The sequence below is a fragment of the Parathielavia appendiculata genome, assembly GCF_033297405.1.
Source record: "Parathielavia appendiculata strain CBS 731.68 unplaced genomic scaffold N657scaffold_5, whole genome shotgun sequence".
Taxonomy (NCBI): domain Eukaryota; kingdom Fungi; phylum Ascomycota; class Sordariomycetes; order Sordariales; family Chaetomiaceae; genus Parathielavia; species Parathielavia appendiculata.
Genome location: NW_026944224.1, coordinates 1172237 through 1191974, shown reverse-complemented (window position 1 = coordinate 1191974; position 19738 = coordinate 1172237). Strand labels below are relative to the sequence as shown.

The 19738-nt window shown below is 55.1% G+C and overlaps 6 protein-coding genes across 6 annotated transcripts; 3 read left to right on the top strand and 3 right to left on the bottom strand.

The window, feature by feature from the left end:
- Positions 1-589: 589 nt before the first annotated feature.
- N657DRAFT_663531 (Gpi1-domain-containing protein) lies at positions 590-3765 on the bottom strand. Its single transcript, XM_062795191.1, has 8 exons — positions 3441-3765; positions 3237-3329; positions 3109-3163; positions 2935-3062; positions 1737-2871; positions 1225-1686; positions 1050-1171; positions 590-967 (listed from the first exon to the last, which is right to left on the bottom strand). The coding sequence occupies exons 1-8, from the start codon at positions 3558-3560 to the stop codon at positions 632-634; spliced, it is 2451 nt and encodes an 816-aa protein (XP_062648266.1). The 5' UTR covers positions 3561-3765; the 3' UTR covers positions 590-631.
- Positions 3766-7819: 4054 nt separating this feature from the next.
- N657DRAFT_655720 (uncharacterized protein) lies at positions 7820-10934 on the bottom strand (the record flags this gene model as incomplete). The annotated part of the gene is made up of 12 exons (XM_062794630.1): positions 7820-8008; position 8042; positions 8124-8572; positions 8678-8942; positions 8975-9275; positions 9354-9429; positions 9500-9533; positions 9605-9676; positions 9735-9858; positions 9911-10246; positions 10325-10412; positions 10614-10934. The coding sequence occupies 12 exons, from the start codon at positions 10932-10934 to the stop codon at positions 7820-7822; spliced, it is 2256 nt and encodes a 751-aa protein (XP_062648265.1).
- Positions 10935-11248: 314 nt separating this feature from the next.
- N657DRAFT_394110 (uncharacterized protein) lies at positions 11249-12433 on the top strand. The gene is made up of 3 exons (XM_062787164.1): positions 11249-11544; positions 11609-12260; positions 12426-12433. Exons 1-2 carry the CDS (start codon positions 11331-11333, stop codon positions 12061-12063), a joined length of 669 nt encoding a protein of 222 aa, XP_062648264.1. The 5' UTR covers positions 11249-11330; the 3' UTR covers positions 12064-12260; positions 12426-12433.
- Positions 12434-12978: 545 nt separating this feature from the next.
- N657DRAFT_663529 (uncharacterized protein) lies at positions 12979-14887 on the bottom strand (the record flags this gene model as incomplete). Its single annotated transcript, XM_062795190.1, has 2 exons — positions 12979-14290; positions 14866-14887. The coding sequence occupies 2 exons, from the start codon at positions 14885-14887 to the stop codon at positions 13377-13379; spliced, it is 936 nt and encodes a 311-aa protein (XP_062648263.1). The 3' UTR covers positions 12979-13376.
- Positions 14888-15405: 518 nt separating this feature from the next.
- N657DRAFT_690027 (uncharacterized protein) lies at positions 15406-16723 on the top strand (the record flags this gene model as incomplete). The annotated part of the gene is made up of 2 exons (XM_062797023.1): positions 15406-16039; positions 16102-16723. Exons 1-2 carry the CDS (start codon positions 15540-15542, stop codon positions 16721-16723), a joined length of 1122 nt encoding a protein of 373 aa, XP_062648262.1. The 5' UTR covers positions 15406-15539.
- A 1236-nt stretch (positions 16724-17959) lies between these two features.
- On the top strand, positions 17960-19735 carry N657DRAFT_663528 (vacuolar protease A precursor). The gene is made up of 3 exons (XM_062795189.1): positions 17960-18213; positions 18269-18422; positions 18478-19735. Exons 1-3 carry the CDS (start codon positions 18115-18117, stop codon positions 19410-19412), a joined length of 1188 nt encoding a protein of 395 aa, XP_062648261.1. The 5' UTR covers positions 17960-18114; the 3' UTR covers positions 19413-19735.
- Positions 19736-19738: the final 3 nt, after the last annotated feature.

The window sequence follows — 19738 nt, the reverse complement described above, 5'->3', positions numbered from 1 at the left end:
CAATATATGCACAATTCTGCCTACTCTCACCGAGAGTCCCGTTGATCATGTTGCGTGTTACATCTCAATTTCCAGCTCGCAGCGAAGGTGGTAAACCACAGATTATCCCAAACAGCTGGAAATTGAGAAAGTGCGTAGAGAGCAACAGAGAATGTCGAGTAGGAGGTCGATGTTGGTATTACTTTGGAGTGATGAAGGTGAGGTAGGAAGGACAAAATTAAGAACCCTAGGGATCTGAGCCTAGAGTAGTTGCCCAGGATCTAACCTCGTTCAGTCAAGCAATCCCAGGGGTCGATTAGCATGCCCTAGTTGTTATCATGGAGATAGTCACAAGCAGTCAGTCTTCCAGGGGCCCCAGGAAAGCAGACATGATCACTGTGGTGACATTTGAAATGTTATTATCGCCTTCACGGATACAGCCGTGGCATCCCGCCTGCATGGTCCCTAATACCATCCGCTCACCGGAACAGCCCGGTTCATCGTCGATGGAACATCCAGTTACAGACCACATAGCCGGTTAAAGTCAACCGCTAGACATAGCACAAACCATCCTTGTTTCTGCCTTACTGCTCTATAGCAGCGGCGGGCTCGTGTTCTATACATCGCAATAAGGTACTCTACAATACACAATCTACCCACAGCCCCTCGCCCTCCCCCCACTATAATTCCCCGGCAGCTTGGCGTCCCCTCCCTTCGCCAGAATAGGGATCCTCTTCCTGTCCTTTCCGATAAACGACGACGAAGACGCCGGCAGCGAGTTGACAGCGTTCCACATCTCCACCACACCCGCTCTCCGCGCGGGCAGCATGCTGTACTGCAGGCTGTATAGATTCTTGCGGTTCAACGGCGGGACAAACTTGCCCGTCAGCAGGCACAGCAAGACGCGTGGCGAGAGGTAGTGCTTGCGGATCCGGTGGCCCATCTGGAAGTACTGGTGGAACATGGCCTTGAAGTTGAGCGGGACGGACTGTTGGCGGGGGAAGCTGTTTGTTAGCTAACCTAGCTTGCATGGCTCAGGATTTGATGGACTCATGAACTGAGAGACTCACCTTTAAGTGTATCACAGAAGTCGACGGGAGTTGTTGTTGTTGTTGTTGTTGTTGTTGTTGGGTGGTGTCAGTAACAGAATGTCTAAAGTCTTGGGTATCTCGAAGTTCAAAACGAATACCGCCTATCCTCAAGTCAGAGATAGCACACGGCCAGCCTGTTTCCGAGACGACATACCCGGAAGCCGCCCGGGATCTTTGACCCGAAGCATAAGCGCAAACAGCGGGAAATGGTTCAGGCACGAAAGCATAGTGTCGAAAACCGCCTTCAGCGAAATGATGGCCATGCGAGCGATGGCAAAATTAAGATAAAACACAACCACCGTTGGGAGGAGGAAGAAGAGAAGCGTGAAGAGAATGGTCCCCACAAGGAGCTGGTCGAGGTCGTAATCGCACGAGTCGATACGGTTTCGGAGAACATTGTGTTTCTTGCCCCTAAAGAGATGGAACAGCGAGATCAGTATGTTCAGCTGCCAGTGGTAAATCCGGGCCGAGGCGAGATAGAACGAGTAGATGTGCAGCGTCAGGATTGAGAGGAGGTCCGAGAACAGCGCTATCGGCATGCTCGCCCCGGCAAAGCTGGAGAAGCCAATGAACCAGATAACGTGCGGTAGCACAGGGCGGAGTGCCTCGATGCAGCCTGGCCATGTCAGCAAGTCTTCGGTATACGACATAGCAGAGAGGGCGTACTTGACCAGTAGTCAATGACCCACAAGAACAAGTCACCCAGAAAAGCCCCCAGCTCATTGTTCAGCTTCAACCCGGCAGGCCAGCCCATGAGCCATGAGATGCTGCTCTGCAGGGCATCCACCGTGTACTGGCTGAGGAGCTGGCTGATCTCCTCGGCGACCCAGCCCGAGTTGTCGATGATGTAGGACCCGAGCGCGATGCCAATGATGACATCGTTGGCCACGAGCCAGAGGCTGTTGTAGAAGCGGATGTAGTCCGGGTGGCTCGTGGTCACGCTCTCCCAGTCGTTCTTGCGGAGCCGGAGCGTGACGTATTGCATGGGCCAGTAGCAGAACTGCTGGAGCCGGATCTCAACCTGCTGCGCTGTAGCGGAAATGTCCTTCAGCGCCGCGTATCTCGGCTGCGCTCTCCACTCCAAGATGCGCAGCAAAACTTCGGCGGCGACCCGGTGAGCCATCAGCCCCAGCACGAATATTTTCTTGATGACCGGCCAGACATAGATTGTGAACATATCCCACATCCACACCAGCATCATGTCTCGGGCCGTTGTTGCCGACTCGACGACTCTCTCCGAGACACTGAGAGTCCTCTTGGGGCGCGTACCGATACGAGAAACATTCTTCTGGAGAAGCTGTTCGAGCTCCCACGCGCAGTTGACCTGGTTCACAATCTTGGCGAGTGCCTTCTCCTTTGCCGAGGGGACGCGTCTAAAGATGGAGTGCTGCGTCAGCTTCTCGACCAGTTGCCTCTTCTGCTCCTTCTTCTTGCGCTCCTCCTTCTCGTCGTCATCCTCACATCCACCGGGGACTTCGTGTTTGAAGCCGTCGTGCTTGTCGCCCAGCGCCAGCTCAATCGGGTTCAACGAGATGTATTGCATTCTTCCCGGGTGAGGTCTCTCGAAGAGGATGATCTGAATACTCGAGGCTCGGGCGCAGGTGACGGCGGGAGGCTGGCGACCAGGCCCAATCGTAACACGAATCCACGACGGATCGACTTCGAAGGTGTCGGGGGTATTGTTGGAGACACCAAGGACATGTATCGACGACTGGCCGCACAGCTCGTAGATGCGGCTTACGGGGTGTGGCGCGTTGCGCAGGAGCGTGCCCATCTTAAGGGCCCATTCCACGTTGCGCGGCTGGAGAGATGTCAGCATCCCATCCCGCACGAAGCCCTCCCAAAGTATGAGACGCCCACACACCTCCACCTCTTCCAGGATCGCCAAAACGAGCACATCCAATGCCGAGTTCCTCCACCCCACCACGACACCCCGGAGATCTGACCGCGGCAAGTCAGCGGGCCAGAATACGCGCATCAAGCCATCATGCTCTGGCATGTCAGACAGCGGCTGCCCAGCCGACGACCTAAAAGGAACCTCGGCGTCTCAGTTGTTCTCTGGCCGATATGCCGGATCCGATCGAGCGCGGATGCTGGGGGAAAGGGCGGTAACGGTCAGCCATCAATTTGAGCTGGTTCAGGGCCGAGTGCTGCATCTCTTCGTACCAGGTTCCCCTCGCGCGTCGCAAGACGCTCGACAGGCAAAAAGATGAGGAGGAAAACCAGACTGAGGACGGCGAAACCTTTGGCGGCGCGGGTCTGCGCGGGGTATAGAACGGATCTCTTGGTTAGAGGCTGTGGTTTCCAGATGGTTTCGTTTGTTGCACACCGCACTAAGTATCGGTGGTTCGGGGGAGGGAGTCTGCTTACAACCACTCCGTATTTCCAGGCGAATATGGCAAGCTCATAGAGGCGGGTAACAAGGTCCCATCGAGCGGTGATGTAGCCGGCTACGAAGATGCCAAGCGTCAGGATGGAGAAAGGGTGCATAGAATCGGGCGGTGCTATGGCCTGGGCATTCCGTGGCGGTCGATTCTCCCGATTTTTGGCGACAAGGTGACAACAACTGAAGAGAGCAGACCTTGAAATATAAGTAACTCAAAAAAACCGGAATGAAGAACAGAGGAACCTCTGTACAACACAGTCCGTCGTGTGTCAGGGGAAGTTGCGTTTGGAGGTTGAATCCAAGGCCTTGAATTGGGAGGTGTTTGACTTGACTCCATGCCGCTTTCTGATTGCGCCGAAAATACCCCACTAAAACCACCAATCAATGCTCTTCTAAGGCCCCACTTTGGAGTACCCTAACCCTGACCATCCCTTCTACTTCTGCTCACACTCCGACTTGCACAATAGATAACTTGAACGCGACGACGAGATTCATAAATGTTGTTAGCTCTCTATTGGCCTGCTTACTGTGATTTGATATTTTCGCAGTCTATCTTCTGGTGTCTTGTACTGCAGTAAACAACTGTCTTAATGACTGCGACCCGATGGACAACATGCCAATGGTACGGGATAGTAAGCTTCGGCATGAGGTATCATAGCTCCGCCAAGATTTCGTGATAATAAGATCCAAAGTCAAATCAACAAGCCCATACAACAACCGGCGATTCGCTGTTCGTCGACGACTCAATTCTCATTTTGCGTTTTGTCCACATTTACAGATCTGATTACACCTCACGCACACTCAATTTTCTTTCTCAAAAATATTCAAATACGTACTACCTACTGAGAATGGGAAGATACCTTATGACCACGGACGGTCCACAGGTATCATACACAGCGATCATCGCGCTGGACTTAAAAGGCCGCGTTCCCATCATTGTGCAATCCTAATCTGAGCGCACTAAGCGCGTTGAGCACGCAGAACATCCCCCTCGCCGTAGACAGCAACAAATGAAATTTCGTCCACCCTGGCTTTGCCCTCCGACATCTCCCTGCATCCGTCCACAACCCCTTTCCAATCAATATGAACTTGAACCTCCAGATATTCCCCACTCGGCTCCAGCTCGTGCCAGAGAATCGACTAGCATCTTCCTCGACATGCACATCCGTGGCCCCATCACACTTGACCACCACCTCGAACTCGTCCCACTCCTTCACCGGCTCGCCCGGCGTCTCAATCTTCGTCTCCAACGGGTCTCTCTCCCCCGTCGCTTCCGTGACCAACTTCTCCGCCTCCTCGGCCAACCGCACGCCCACATCGTAATCCAAAGCATCCACCCAGACGAGAATATTCTCAAAGCCAAAAACATTTAGCCCGTTCGGTCTCTTGGCCTTCAGATGTAGATGCCCCAGCCTCCTCCCTTCGCCTTCCACGGGCGTCGTGAACAACGCGCTCGGATCCTTGCTCAAGCAGCTCAACCACTGAAAGGCCGCCTTGACTGCGTTGTCCGCCGTGTCCATGACCTTGACCGTCAAGCTCACCAACGGCCGCGGCACGCCCGGCGCCAGCACGTCCAAGCCGGACTGGTAGAAGATTGTCCTTCGCTTCCCATCATCGTCCGCCGGCTTGAGAAACTGATACCATGGCCGCTGGACGACAAACTCCTTCTTGGGCCCGGGGAAAACCTCGGCCGCCACCACCTTGCCCTGGAAGGTGATGAAGAATTGGGCCAGATCGATCTGCCGCGGATGGTGGGGCGCGGTATGGACGAACCGCGCAAAGTCCGTCCACACCTCGGTCCCCTGCTTGCTGACGAGGTCCCTGTAGCTAAGGATCTTGTCACCCGACGCCGGCGTCCACCAGTAGGAGCGATCGGTGCCGGTGCGGACGGTTGTGACGCCCGCGCCATTGTCATTGTGGTCGACGGCCAGGATGGCGAGCTGGTCGTCGCGAATTTCTGAGTTGGCAGTTTTCTTGTATTCCTGAAAGTAGTAGCCCTTGGGGCCGGTGGTGATGTGGGATTCGGCTACGGCGTCGTAGCCGTCGTCGATGCCGGCGGTAAGGTACTCGTCTACTGTCTCGGTGCCGGTGTGGGGCCCAGCGCAGGCGTCGAGGGCGACCCATTTGGAAGAGGAGGTTCGGTAGGAGACGAAGTCGTGGTTCCGGAAGGGGGAGGGGGCCGAGAGCATCTTCTCGGGTTTGGGATGTGTTTGGAGGTGTCGATATTGAGGTAGAAGGTCTAGATGGTGGGCATTTGACCAGGAATTTTGTTGTTCATGGAGGGAAAACAAAAGGAGTTGCCTAACGTTGTTGGTATCGCCCCATCCGACGAGATTGATTTCTTTGATGTAGCCGAAGGGTTCCTTGAACATCCAGCGGATGCGGCCGTTAGGAACACCGAGGAGAGTGGCTACCTGGACGATGGCGGCCTGGTCGTAGCAGTTGACGGTGCAGCCACCCGACTTGCGGACAGAGTCGTCGAGCCATGAATCCAGGTTGAAGTATCGGCCGTAGGGCCCGCCCGCGTAGCTGGGTCCGCCATGCCACTGCGTACCTACGTCAGCAACTTGGATACTAAAGAGGGTAGGTATTCTTCTGAATGGGTCAAGCGTGTGTGACTCACAATGTCGTAGACGAAAGCATGGATGCGGTCCTGCAAAGACACCTCATGCGGCGAAAAAGCCTTGTCAAGGGTGCTCTTGTCTGCCATTGATGCATGACACTTCTTGACTACCCAGTCATTGAGGTTGCGGAGACTGGTCAGTTTACAAGCCGGCTCGACAAAGAGGCGCAGCAGCTCAAGAGGAACGCCGGCGGAGCGAAAGTAGTCGGGTAAGCTGGGCGAGATGGCATACAGTTCGACCCGGGTGCGAGTAATGTTCGAGACGTCCATGGTGATGCCATCGTAGGTGAAGCTGGCGGACCCGGTTATCTCCTCGTTGAACCCCCAAGGCATGTCTGCTCCGTTCTCAAAGGTCACATTGACGGTTGTGGGCTGTATGGCGTGTTCGGAGGTGAAGAGCCAGTGGTTATCTTCGTCGTCGCCCTTCAGTTCGTAGGGGTTCTCGGAGCTGATCTTTATCCGTGAGTTGCCAGCGACCCGGCCGGTAAAGAACCACTCGGATACCACGCCCTTGAGCTGAGAGGGGAAACAACCGACCAAGACAATGAGCTCGGTTTTCTTCTCGAGGTTGGAGCAAGCCGAGACAACCTTGATGTCACCTCCACGGCGATCCCAGAGCTGGACCTGTCGCTTCTTGAAGTGACGATTGGGTTTGCCTTGTCGGGCACGGATGGGGGCGTAGCCGTCCGACAGTTGGATGTTATGGATGATCTGGGTCAGATCCGTCCTCCATTCCTCCTCAGTACGGATAACAGGCATCTTGTGTCGGAAAGTTGGATGACTTTGGTATTTTGGGAGTGTCCAGGGAGTTAAAAAAGAGAAGACGACGGGGATGATGATCAAGATTAAAAGCGATGGACCAGGTAACTAACCCCTTTTAAACTTCTTTGATGACCAGCATCACGAATATCATAACGGGCGCCGGTGTCCGTTTCAGGATCGCCAACATGCGCCTTTCCAGACAGTCTGGAAGAGAGACTTTGCCTACGAACTGTTTGAGCGAACAATACCGCTCAGCTGGTGTGTAGTAGCACTAGGCAAGGGACTAGTCCGCCTCAAAGTGAGAATTATTGAGACGCCAGCCAAACAATTTCAGCCTTTGCATGCATCTAGATGTGCCCACATCGTCGAGTCACAGCTCAGAGTCGCGGAGCTGGAATGCTGAATCGGTGATTAATGGTCTAGGCCTCCATCTTGCGCATGGTGGCGGGCGGCGAACAGGGCTGATGTGAGCTGAGATGGCCAACAACTCACGAGTGGAACAGCCTCAATAGCAAGTAAGGTAGGTCTAGACGATCAGAATGCCGCAAGCTCAGGGCCAATGCCCTCTGCCTATCGATCAAGGCTGAATTTGGCTTGCGCTAGCACCGTGACCAGCCACCACAAGTCCACGAACATCGTGGCATTCTTCGTAGTGCATTAGTATGATGTTGTCCACCGCATCCGTGGACTAGACGGTCCCTAGTCCTTTCCTGCCGTCATCGTTTCCGAGCCAACGGAGACCATCCTCAGTCCAAATCCTCGACCCAAACCTCGGCGTGTGCTCCCCGATGTCGCAATTTTGCAAACCCAATCCGCAACCGAAAGGGCCCCGCGCACCAGCTTGAATTGGCGAGCCATGTCGAAATACGCCAGTCGTACCCAGGCTCTGCGCCGTGGAGACGAGTCGACCGCACGTAGTATATCCTTGACCAGACATCAGACACGGCCGCTCACTGCCCTCTCCTTCACTCCTCTTTTCTACAGCCTCGGGCTGTACGCGCAGTACAGTTTCCGGAAAGTCGACTGCCGGCCCAGCAGCGCCTGCGGCGTGTCGCATTCGACGAGTTGGCCGCGGTCCAAGACAACGACGCGGTCAAACCGCTTGATGTGCGCGAACCGATGGAGGACCGAGATGACGGTCCGCTGGCGCCACTCGCTGTCGATGACCTATTGCATGAAAGCCTCAGTTTTCGCGTCGACGCTGCATGAGGTAAAACACTGTCAGCTTCCGTTCCTGCTAATTCGATCATTGCAGAGTGACAGCTTGGCAGTGTGTATGTACCTGCTCGCCGTTTCGTCCGAAACCAGAATTCTGCTAGGCACCAGCAGAGCCCGCGCAAGGGCCAGCAGGTACTTCTCGCCCTGCGACCACTCGGACGCGACGAGTTTCGTGGCCAATAGTCTCATCCCGGCCCTCCGGGCCCACTCCAATAGCCCGACCTTGCGAATCGCCACCTCAATAGCGTCGTCGGACGTCTGGTCCTGGGGATCGAGGTTGAAGCGGGCGGTGCCGAGCACGAAGAACGGCTCTTGGGGTACGACGTTGATATTGGCGCAGACGTCGCGCCCAGCCAGCGCGGTGATGTCGACGCCGTCGACGGTGATGGTATCTTGGCGCAGATCTGTCAAGCGCAGCAGCGTTATGATGAGCGACGTCTTGCCGCTGCCCGATTCTCCGCAGATGGCAAGCTTCTCGCCGGGGGCGACGCGCAAGCTGATATCTGACAGAACCTGATCGGTATCGGCTTGAAGCGAGTCCATCAGCATCTGACTTTCTACCGAAAAGGATATACTTTGCATAGTACCCTAAGTAGCGTACTGATAGCCAGCAGAAACTTTGTCGAAACAAAGCTCGCCTCGCATAGGCCAGCCCTCAGGCGAGACCGCAGTGTCGGCAGGTTCAGCAGGCATCTCCCTTACAAACTTCCGGATCCGCGCGACTGCTCCGATCGACGTGTCGAGCCTAGTCCAAAACTGAAGCACCTGCGCAAGCATCTCGCTGAACTGCAGCACCAGAACCAACCCGACACCAAGCGCGCCGGCACTAATGCTGCCAGTCAAGGAGGTAGCCATGTGCAACAAGCACAAACCGCTACGGCGCCTACGATCAGGTCCAGCACCAGCGCGAGCCACTGTTGGATGCACAGGAGCATGTAGAACGGCTTCTGAGCGTCATCACGATGGCCGTGTGCTTGTTGTGGAACGCAGCTTGCCAGGTGAAACGAGCGTATAGTGGGTACGCCTCGAACCGTCTCAATAAAGAGCTGATACAGCGGCGCCATGGCTTCGATGTCGAGGAGCCGGAGTTGGCGGGAGGAGCGGAGATAGAACCTCTGGACGACGAATAGCACTGCGGCGAGCACCGGGACCACCGCTGCCATATATTTGCCGACAACACAGAGAATGACTAACTGGGCCAGGCAGTAAGTGGCCGCTGAAGGTCCAAGATTTCTCCTGTTCAGCGAGACGGCATGAAGTGATACAGTATGACAGGAGTATAGTGTTGACGTACATGAAGTGAACACGCTAGCATGCGTGGGGAGCGTCCTGTCGATGAGGTCCATGTCTTGACTGAACCTAATGGCAGACTGCTGTCAGTGACCAGACACAGTCATAAAGCAAACAGAGGTCGTGCCTGTTTGTAATAGAGCCGGTAACGTTATCGGTTCTCTGAAAAAAGGAGAACGGCGCTCTGAACGCAAGCCGGTCAGCAACACTATCATAAAGTGTGTGAAAGGACAACCTAGAACACCCTCCACGTACCCGAGAACGGCCTCCAAGAGCTCCAGGTGCAAGTACAAAGCAGTCAGTGTAATGATCCTAATAAAGAATATCCTTCCAAGTGATAGTCAGTCGATTCAGCGTCCCTGGAGGAGACCGTGGCTTTACGGACCAACACTCGCCCGCCATGCCGAGCGTCCCCAGAGCACTCAAGAGCGCGTATATGCCGAGATACAAGCCAAGTTGGCGGTTAGGCGCATTGCGGTTGGCGTCGGACCATTTCTCGACCCATAGCGCTGATAATGAAGTCAGTGTGATGAGGGATGCTCATGGATGCGGAAGGCATACTCATGTAACTTGAACCGAAGGCCCCAGCAAGGGTGAATACAGCCCAGAGGATCATGTAGCATGTCCCCGCACTTCGACAATCGTACGCGTAGACAGACCAGCTTCCTTGGCGCCGGTGCAGGTCCTGCTGTGTGGAACCCGCTGCCGTCGTGCCCTGGTCGAAGGGAAGGACCTCGGTGGTTGACTGAGTGTTACTTTGACCTTGTCCCTCCGAGCTCCCAGTGCCCTGTTCGTGAGCAAAATCCTCAAACTCGACCAACTGAGCCCTTCGAGACCGAACCCCGTTAAATGAGCCACAATCGGCCACAATGCCATTGTCCAGGACAATGATCCCATCTATGTATGGAAGAAGCCTCCCTAGGTTTCTTATCAGCTGCTGTCTAGTACGAGAGGCTTTGAGCTGGAGGCACTTACTGCTGTGCGTGGCAAGTATGACCGATATACCGGCTTTGCGAAAGTGGCCCTGATAGCTGAACATCTGGGTGGCAATGGTCTTTAACAGCTGTGGGATCCAGGCCGCTTGTTATGTCCTCCAGAATGACGACTGGAAGTCGTGAGTAGACAGCCCTAGCAAGTGCCTGTGTTGGGGTGTCAGTCTCCGATGTCTATCGACCTCTGCTCACCTGCAGAAGTGTAAGTTGCGTGTCACAAACCACTCGTTGCCGCTGTTCTCCGCTCAACGTGAACCGTTGCTCCCTGCAACGGTCAGGTCGCCGGCAGGCAGCCTCTCCATATTGGGTTGGAGTCCGCATGCTGCAATGCGGAACTCATACCATTTTACGTCAAACTCTAGGCCGGTGATGCCCGTAACATTGTGTCGAATAGGATCGTGGAGGATCCAGGGCACCTGCGAGCAAAAGCCAGCTCTGCGGACGTTGAACACGGCAGAGCCCCGCTGTACGACGGTCTCGCCAACCAACGTCTGCAACAATGTTATCTTTCCTGAGCCCACTGGACCGTTGATGGCCGTGAGTCCCAATCTGATCTCTAAGGTGAGGTTGCGCAGTAGTGGTTCGGTAGCCATCTTTCGAGCTGCGATGTAATGAGTGGCCACCGTGCCTTACCAACGAGTATCTGCCATATCAAGAGGTAACGGAACCTCTCCGAGGTGTGTATCTCGGCCTTCCGCAAGCCACATATGATGCCTCCAAACACACACGCAAAACCCAACATCTTGACTGTTCTCATGTCGCCAATCATCTTGGCCGTGACGGCGACTCGTTCCTCAACCCGCTCATTCCACTCCTTTGGGCAACGCCAGACCGCCCCCCAAAGAGTGACGCTCCGGCGACCGACGCTACGGAGAGAAGTTAGCAGGAGGTCTCTCCCAAACTCTGAGGGAACGATCAATCATCGGCGAGTTAGCCGAGTGTGTGACTCAACTGACCAAGGCAAACCACGAGTGGCATGAGGGCAGCATATGACACTTGACGGTCCAAGAGCCAGATTGCAACCGCAACTTCAGGGATCGATGCCCAGAGCTCATGGACAAATTTCAGCCCTTGGACGACGCCGTCCACGTCTGCTCCCATCAGGGCGAGGGCGGCTGAGTCCTGAACGTCCACCGCCTTTAAGGCAGTTGTATGCCGATATATCACGGCGAAGAGGCCTGACCGTACTCTCGTTACCATGCGATACATTTGCCGTCAGTATATCGCTCGCGAGACCTGCGTTTGGAGTAGATTAGCGGAGCGTGACTTATTGGTCGTATGGAAGCATTGAACGACACGGATGCTTCCTGCAATTCCAAGGTTACAAGAACGAAAGCTCCTATGAGAGCATTGCCATGCTGCTCTTGGCTCCTCCTATCCAGGGTCTCGAGGCGGGAGACAATAGTACCAATGAGAAAATGGCTGGCAAAGGACAAATGTCGAGTGAACAAGGCGTGGAGGTACTGCGGAGAAGAAAGGCCACGTGTTGGCGGCAAAGGCAGCGCGGACGAGGCGGTAGCGGCCTGTGGTGCGGAGCCAGCAATCATGCAGCTGTTTATAAGCGGCCTCTTCGCCGAGATGATCGTCAACCTTCGGAACGTCCTCCAGGCCAAGGATCTGCGAGTAGTACCCAACCTGGAAGAAGGGAAGCACCCAGACGAAGAGGCTCCAGTTCCAGACACTGGCAGTCTGCTTTTTCGTGACGTTCTGGTAATAGTGTGACCTCATTAATCTCGTCTTTACGCAAGACTCAGCAGGACGGCCGCCATGGTGCCGAATTTAACGATGTCGCAGCAAGGGAGAACCAGGTGCGTGGGCCAACGAGGACAAATAAAATGTGCAGCATGAAAAGGGCGCACAGCAAGAGCTAGGGATCTCAGATTAGTGACGCGTACGGAGGAGGGCTGTCTCTTGACAAGGTGAGTAGTGTGGGTCGGGATATACACATGCCAGCTTGCATGCCGACAGCCGACGGGAGGCCATCTTCGTTGGCTTCTTCCAGAGCATCAGAAGCCTCCATGGCAAGAGAAAGTAAGGAAAATTGCGGGCGGGCAGCACGATAACAAGCCATCTTCAAACTGCAGCTTGAAGTCGAAAGCACGGCAACCACGTCAACTCGAGGGCCGGATCGGTCATCAGCATCGCGTGGACAGCTGGTCGGCGATGCAAAGAACGCCATCACAGGGCACCAAAAGTGAGAGATGGTTCGGATTTGAGAATGATCACTTGCTCGGTTGGAAAACTGCGACCACGCTCTCTGCGTTCGATTAGGACAGGCGAGATTGGAAAGAAATAGTTAGTGATGATTTGAAGTCAGGGTCATTGAACCATGGACATGATAGCTTTGGGGGACCTCACGGGAGAGCGCAATCATGGATAGTTGCATGATAACTACCTGAATTAAGGTAAAGTACCCTCACCTGGACTCAAGATTCCTTCTAATCATGACGGCCGACCCGGAAACTGCGCGGGCTTTGCGGGTGCGTTTCAGTTCGACGGGGCTCAGCGCTGACTGCTGGGGCCCAATCGAGGTAAATCAGGAAGGTGGGACGGCTTCGATGCCGACGATGCTGCAGAGCTGGGATTCTGGATGTGCCATAGTGTTGCTGTCTAACCTGAAGTCATCAGCTGTTCCAACGAGAGAGCAGCTGTGATTACTTATACTGTTGGAGAGGCTCTTTTCCTCATTCCAGTCGCAGAAGGGCTCGGTGACAAACAAGGCGACCCGCGCGAGCGGCGAACTGACAGAATTGATAGAAATCACCCCTGGAAAATGCCCAATGGTGGTTGAAGCCTTATGGGCACGAAAAATCGGAAACGACAGACAGCCAAGTCCCGCCCTTCTAAACCAGAACTCCTACAGCCTGTGATCCTACCCTTAAAAGGTACACCCGCCGAGTTAAGAGATGCTTCTCGGTCGTCTCGATGATAATTCAGTCCAGACTGTCCAGCAGCTCCGTCCGGTACGTCTCCCTTTGCCCCTTTTCCCCACCGTCAACTACGCAAGATAACCGATCATGCAACGGGGACGCCAACTATTTCTTCCTCAGTCCAATATTTGTTGAGCTCACTTGAAACATGTAACATATTCTCTTCATCACCTCAATATTGTTCCGCGGAAGGGAGTCGCCAAACCTACGCGCTACCCAAGAGCATAGAAACCAGCGGCTGTCGGGATCCAACACGGCGAAGGCGAGAAAGCTGAGCGGCAAAAACGAGGCATGTTCAAAGTCAACAATGTAGAGGCGAGGGCGGCCGTCGGGGTCGGTGGTAAACATGAAGTTCTCGTCATTGAAATCCGTGTAGGAGAAAACAAGCTGTCTCTCGAGAGCGACCTGTGGCTTGCGAGGATCGTTGCGGTATCCGCGTTCCGCAACCCTATTCAGGTGGTCTTGCAACTCCTGGATGTTGGGGTACACGACCGGGGCTGTCTGATCCTTGAAGAGCAGGTGCTTGATGCGGCGTTCCCCGTGCGTGAACGGGCCCGGGGTCGCGCCGGCCGGGACAGGCATGCGGCTCAGTAAATAAATTCCGTCGGCAATCATGCCGTAGTAGACGGAGTTGTTGTGATCCCATGTGCGAACGTCGAACTTCTTGGCAAACTGCTGGACCGGTAGTGCTTCGACAAGCTGCATGATTATGAAGGTCAACCCGCCTTTGGTGAAGATCCGGAAGACCTCGGGAACGTGGATGTGGCAGCTCGGGTTCCTCTGCCGTTCTTGGCGCAGCCAGTCAAAGGCGAGCCTTTGCATGTCTCCCTCGGCCTGCTTCTCGGGGCCACCAAACTTGACGAAAACCACGGGACGGCTGGGCGGGTAGGCAAGGAATGGTGCATAAAGCGTCTTCGCCTGCTGGTAGAGACTATCCTCTGAGATGGTCTGGGCGTACTGCCTTGCGGCGGCATTTGGGTCTGCGGCGCCGCTTGAGGGTGGTAGTGCCGCGCCATTGCCTGGTGCAATGCTTGAGCCCCTTGGGGCATTGCTTGCTGGCATGATGTAGTGTTTGGTTTGCGAGAAGGAAACCTGTCCAACGCTCGAGAGGTTGGTTGCGAAAATGGAAGAGAGATAGAGCGGCACTTGGCAAATATGGAGATGAATGTCAATGAAGATATAGGAGCTCCAAGTGTGTTGTGTCGAATGTCTCAGCAACCGCAATATTGTTTGAAGCAGCAATGATACCAAGCAGAGATAAGAGACGAAACAACTAAGGTGTAGTGAATGAGGATTTATTTAGTGGCTTGGCACGCACGAGGTGACGGGCTCCGGCGGTGTTACAGGCTAAGGTACACCACCCCTTTTTAGAAGCCAACCTCAGTTGCGGCCCGGCGATGCGAGACGAACGGCCATCCGTGACGGCGTAGTCTGTGACTGAGGTGGCTCGAAGCTCACGTCATCTGGCTCGAATCCTAAATGCAATAGCAGGAGTTTCGACCACGATCAATCCTCGCCGCACGCCGTGCGTCTCACCGTCCACTGTCGCGGACCCCAGACAGTCCACAATAAGGTAGGTACTATAGGTAGTGACCAACCGATGTTATCGAACACATGGCGGCGTTCGCTTTGGATTCTGACACAATATATATATATATATATATATGTGTATCGACTTGTCCGAATATTTCAGATGATCTGTCACCCGAAAGATACCTTGGTCTGTGCCCTCACTAATATTACATGCTGAATCAAGACTCGAGGGTCCATCCATGTGAATTACTCTTCGGATCTCTTGCTCTTTGGCCCTCGATTGCGCTTTCTGCTGACTACATCTGATCTTAGCACCGCTGGCTTAGTGATACTGAGCCATGTTTCAAGTTTGGGCCTCATCTTCACGGCGTGTTTGGGCCACAAATCTGAATCCGGATCAGCTGACAAGATGAAAGTCAAAATTCCTTTGACAGCGAGCCGAAGAGGATGGAGAGGTCTCATGCGGTTATATAAGGACCTTAAGCTTGTTGATCATCTCACGATTTCGCTACCAACCTATTCATTCGTCTTCAAGTTCGCACCCAACGCCTACTCCTCTCTTATTTCCTGTTCCACTCCCGGTGAAAGGAACGTTTGCCGGCACACGCCTCGCGTTTAAGAAGAGCTTGACGTCTTCTTTCTCCTCTTCCTCGTCTCCGTCTGTTTCTTTCTCCCTCTTTTTTCCTTCTCCTCGAGTCCTCCTTCCCAAGTAGTAAAACCACCTGTCTGCCCGTCATGTCCGCATACGATGCCGCGGAGAACATCACGGACGAGGCCAACAACGTTTACGACGCGCGCGATGTGCGGAGCGCGAGTCCGACGCGCCTCAAAAATCTGTATGACGCTCTGAGTGTGCGAATTGCACAGTTCACCGTCGAGTTTCTCTACACCAACCACGTCAAGCCCCATGTCGTGTTCAAACTCAACTTTGCCACTCCCATCGGCCCCGGCCGCCGAATCAACTCGGCGCGCGTTTCCATGGAGCTGGGCGAAGGCGACAAGACGGGCGAGCAGGGTCCCGGAGCCTGCCAGATCAAACTCTGCGGCTACACCGGTCGGACCGCGCGCGCCTCGGCCGGCTTCCAGTTCACTCTTCGGGCTAACATGACCCTTGCCCACATGATCCAGTTGATCAATGGCGAGTACGCTCAGCTTCCGAACACGATGAGAACCGACATGAAGAAATTCGAGTTTGTGGACATCAACAACTACTTTGACGGTTGCCGCGACTGGATGTAAGTTGAGGTCTGCCCCCGTCCAGCCCGATTCTCAAGTCACTGACAACAACCCGTTGCAGCGCTCAAGGCTTTGTTCGGGCGCACGCCGCAGGCTTTGTCGACTGGGCCATCAGCGGCATCCTGGGCCCCGACGGACAGCCGATTCAGCGCGAGAGTCTGAGGCCGCGGCCGAACGCGCGCGTGACTCTGATTAACTGGCACGGCGCAGGCTTTCACGACGTCATCGGCAAGTTCTTTGCGCAGCCGCAGGCGGTATCCGGCTCGGCCACGCCCGTTGTCTACTATCATGACCTTCCCGTCGAGAACGGCATCTTCTGGGCGCCGCACTTTCAGCGCTTTGTCACCGACGTGCAGCAGCGGTTTAGACTGCCGTACCGAGTGCCGCAGCCCAACACCGGCGCGGCTGGCACCACAGCCGGCCCGGCCGGGCGTGGCGGTGGCGTTACCGCCGGCCGTGGTGCCCCAGCTGCTGCTGCTGGCCGTGGTGCCGCTCCTCCTGCCACTGGCCGCGGTGCTGCTCCTCCCGCCACTGGTCGTGGCGCTGCTCCTCCTGCTACTGGTCGTGGTGCTGCTCCTCCCCCGACTGGTCGTGGTGCTCCCCCTCCTGCCACGGGGGGTCGTGGTGCTCCCGCAGGCCGTGGTGGCGCTCCTCCTGTGGGGAACGGTCGGCGTGATGGTTAAGTTTCAAGGACGACAGTGAGGCTAAAGTGCTGATCAAGTCCAGACTTTAGGCAGGTACTCTCTGGAAGAGTTCGAGGCCATCGGTGAAAGGTGCTGGACAACCTTCTGCCTGCTACATCTTTGTTTTGTCCCCGGTCTGGCACACGGACATGGAGCATAGGTTAGGTACAATAGAGTTTCTGGGTGCTCTGGAGCAACCTAGGTCATTCGTTTGGTTGTGCAAAGTTGGGGGTTGTTCTTGAGAACTTCTCCCGAGTCCCAAACTACTTACGGTACGTTGCTACCCGGTTAATCCAGAACTTCAGGTCAGTCACGGATTGAAGCTTGGACTGGGCGAGCCTAAACGTCCGTAATTATCAAGAGTGAAAGCCCAAGGCAATTCCCAACGAGTCTGCCCGTTGCTGGTATTGCAGCTTGCTCGGGTCTCGCAATACAGTTCCTTGTGAGGTACATATGTCGATTAAGTAGCCCTTTCGTCTCTCCTTTCCGGCACTCTGTATACGGATAGGGCGAAACTCAGCTTGGGGTGATTTTGGATATACAATAGGAAGCGAAGTAAGCCCGTACCTATTGTAGTCGCTTGTAGTTTCTCGGAAGCTTCCCATTCAAACGGGGTTAGACGTGAGTTCCCGTATCCCTAGTTCATATCAGCAGACGTCAGCCCAGCCGGAGGTCAGACAGCCTTCACGTGGACAAGCGGAGCCAAGATGGGTAGGTACCTGGAGCGTTCAGATGGATGAACTTTCGTTTTCGGCTCCGGATACCTCTACCTACTCGTCATGACTCACAGGCCCGCAATGATGACTTAACGAGATCGCCAGCAGATTAGACGTTGATACTGTACTAATGTGTGCCTGAGGTGTCACTTGGATAAGAAAGAGTGGAATCGATGCACGGTTTCAGAGTTTAAATGCGATATATCATGGGGCGGCCTTTAATAGACTCAAAGCGATTGTTGGCTCGAGTTGCTGGTTGAGTCGTTCCAGGTTGCCACAGCGCCACGCTGCAGATGTGGTTGCTCGGGCAGTTTGCGCCGAAAGCAGTAACAAGGCGCCAAGCCAAGCGGTGGAGCCGATGATGCAGCGGAACCGGGCAGGCAGCTGGCCAGCTTACCCCGGCCCTACGTAATCCGACGCAGGAACGCCTTGCACCTGACCTCTTCGCTTCCCGTCATCTCCGCATCCGTGCCGCTCTCCCAACCTCTCTCCCCATCAACAAACTTCTTGGAACGCAGCCATTCACCAACTTCGCCCTCACCGTCGTTTCCATCGTCGGGTTAACCTGCATCGGCAACAGATTTTATCGCTTCTGTGATCGCACTGCGCTGCCTTCATCGTCGCTCTTTCCCTTCCTCTCGTTTTCCGCAGATTAACAGATAACAGTAGCCCGCCATGAAGGGTGCTCTGCTGACGGCAGCTGTGCTGCTCGGCTCTACCCAGGGCGCGGTCCACAAGATGAAGCTGCAGAAGGTCCCGCTCTCTGAGCAGCTTGTATGTAGTGTCCTTTGTTCTTCGCCTTGGACGACCACTAATTCTCGTTGCGCAGGAGGCCGTTCCAATCGACGTCCAAATCCAGCAGCTCGGCCAGAAGTACATGGGCCGCCCGCGGTCATCCCACGCTGACGCCGTCTTCAACGGCATGGTTGCCGAGGTCAAGGGCAACCACCCGGTCCCAATTTCCAACTTCATGAACGCTCAATGTATGTGCATCATGTCGTCAAAACCCGCCTCAGCCACAAACTGACGCCAGCATAGACTTCTCCGAGATCACCATCGGAACGCCCCCTCAAACCTTCAAGGTGGTGCTGGACACCGGCAGCTCCAACCTGTGGGTTCCGTCCGTCGAGTGCGGCTCGATCGCCTGCTACCTGCACACCAAGTACGATTCATCGGCCTCGTCGACATACAAGAAGAACGGGACGTCGTTCGAAATCCGCTACGGCTCGGGCAGCCTGAGTGGCTTCATCTCTCAGGACACAATGAGCATCGGCGACATCACGATTAAGGGTCAGGACTTTGCCGAGGCCACTAGCGAACCCGGCCTAGCCTTTGCCTTCGGCCGCTTCGATGGCATTCTCGGCCTCGGCTACGACACCATCTCAGTGAACCACATCGTCCCTCCTTTCTACAAGATGATCGAGCAGAAGCTCATTGACGAGCCTGTCTTTGCCTTCTACCTGGCCGACACCGAGGGCGAGTCCGAGGTTGTCTTTGGCGGCGTCGACAAGGACAAGTACAAGGGCAAGATCACCACCATCCCGCTCCGCCGCAAGGCTTATTGGGAGGTCGACTTTGACGCCATCTCATACGGCGACGACACGGCCGAGCTCGAGAACACGGGCATCATCCTGGACACAGGCACCTCGCTGATTGCCCTGCCCAGCCAGCTCGCCGAGATGCTCAACGCCCAAATCGGCGCCAAGAAGAACTATGCCGGCCAGTACGCCATCGACTGCAATAAGCGCGACTCGCTCAAGGACGTCACCTTCAACCTGGCCGGCTACAACTTCACGCTCGGCCCCTATGACTACGTCCTCGAGGTCAGCGGCAGCTGCATTTCGACCTTTATGGGCATGGACTTCCCCGCGCCCACCGGGCCGCTTGCCATTCTGGGCGATGCCTTCCTGCGGAGGTATTACTCCATCTACGACCTCGGTGCCAACACCGTGGGTATCGCTGAGGCCAAGTGAGCAATGGGCGGAAGGCATGGATGGCTGGCAACGATGGAGTTTACGAGAGTTTGGGATTGGGGCCTTGGCACTGTAATCTGTATCTACGCGTTTTGATTTCCTTGAATATCCTCCAGCACCGTTAGTGAGAATGCAATATCTATAGCAGAACATGTCCGGGGCTCTGTGAGTAGTGAGACCGCTGCTCTGTTTGTTCTGTTGTTTGGTGGGATGTTCGACAGTTCAGTGCGGGAGGGTAGAATCACACCGCATATCCGTACCAAGTTCAGTAAGACTCGCGCAATATCAGAAGTCGAGACAGGCAAGAATCCAGTTGAGAGGGTATA

Bases quoted from the DNA above. Each gene is read 5' to 3' on its own strand.
- N657DRAFT_663528 (XM_062795189.1), top strand. From the start codon at position 18,115: ATGAAGGGTGCTCTGCTGACGGCAGCTGTGCTGCTCGGCTCTACCCAG. The intron at 18,214-18,268 runs GTATGTAGTGTC...CTCGTTGCGCAG, and splicing joins TCCCGCTCTCTGAGCAGCTT to GAGGCCGTTCCAATCGACGT. The intron at 18,423-18,477 runs GTATGTGCATCA...ACGCCAGCATAG, and splicing joins CAACTTCATGAACGCTCAAT to ACTTCTCCGAGATCACCATC.
- N657DRAFT_394110 (XM_062787164.1), top strand. From the start codon at position 11,331: ATGACACTTGACGGTCCAAGAGCCAGATTGCAACCGCAACTTCAGGGA. The intron at 11,545-11,608 runs ATACATTTGCCG...GCGGAGCGTGAC, and splicing joins CGTACTCTCGTTACCATGCG to TTATTGGTCGTATGGAAGCA.
- N657DRAFT_663531 (XM_062795191.1), bottom strand. From the start codon at position 3,560: ATGCACCCTTTCTCCATCCTGACGCTTGGCATCTTCGTAGCCGGCTAC. The intron at 2,872-2,934 runs GTGTGTGGGCGT...ACATCTCTCCAG, and splicing joins CGATCCTGGAAGAGGTGGAG to CCGCGCAACGTGGAATGGGC. The intron at 1,687-1,736 runs GTACGCCCTCTC...TGACATGGCCAG, and splicing joins GGTCATTGACTACTGGTCAA to GCTGCATCGAGGCACTCCGC.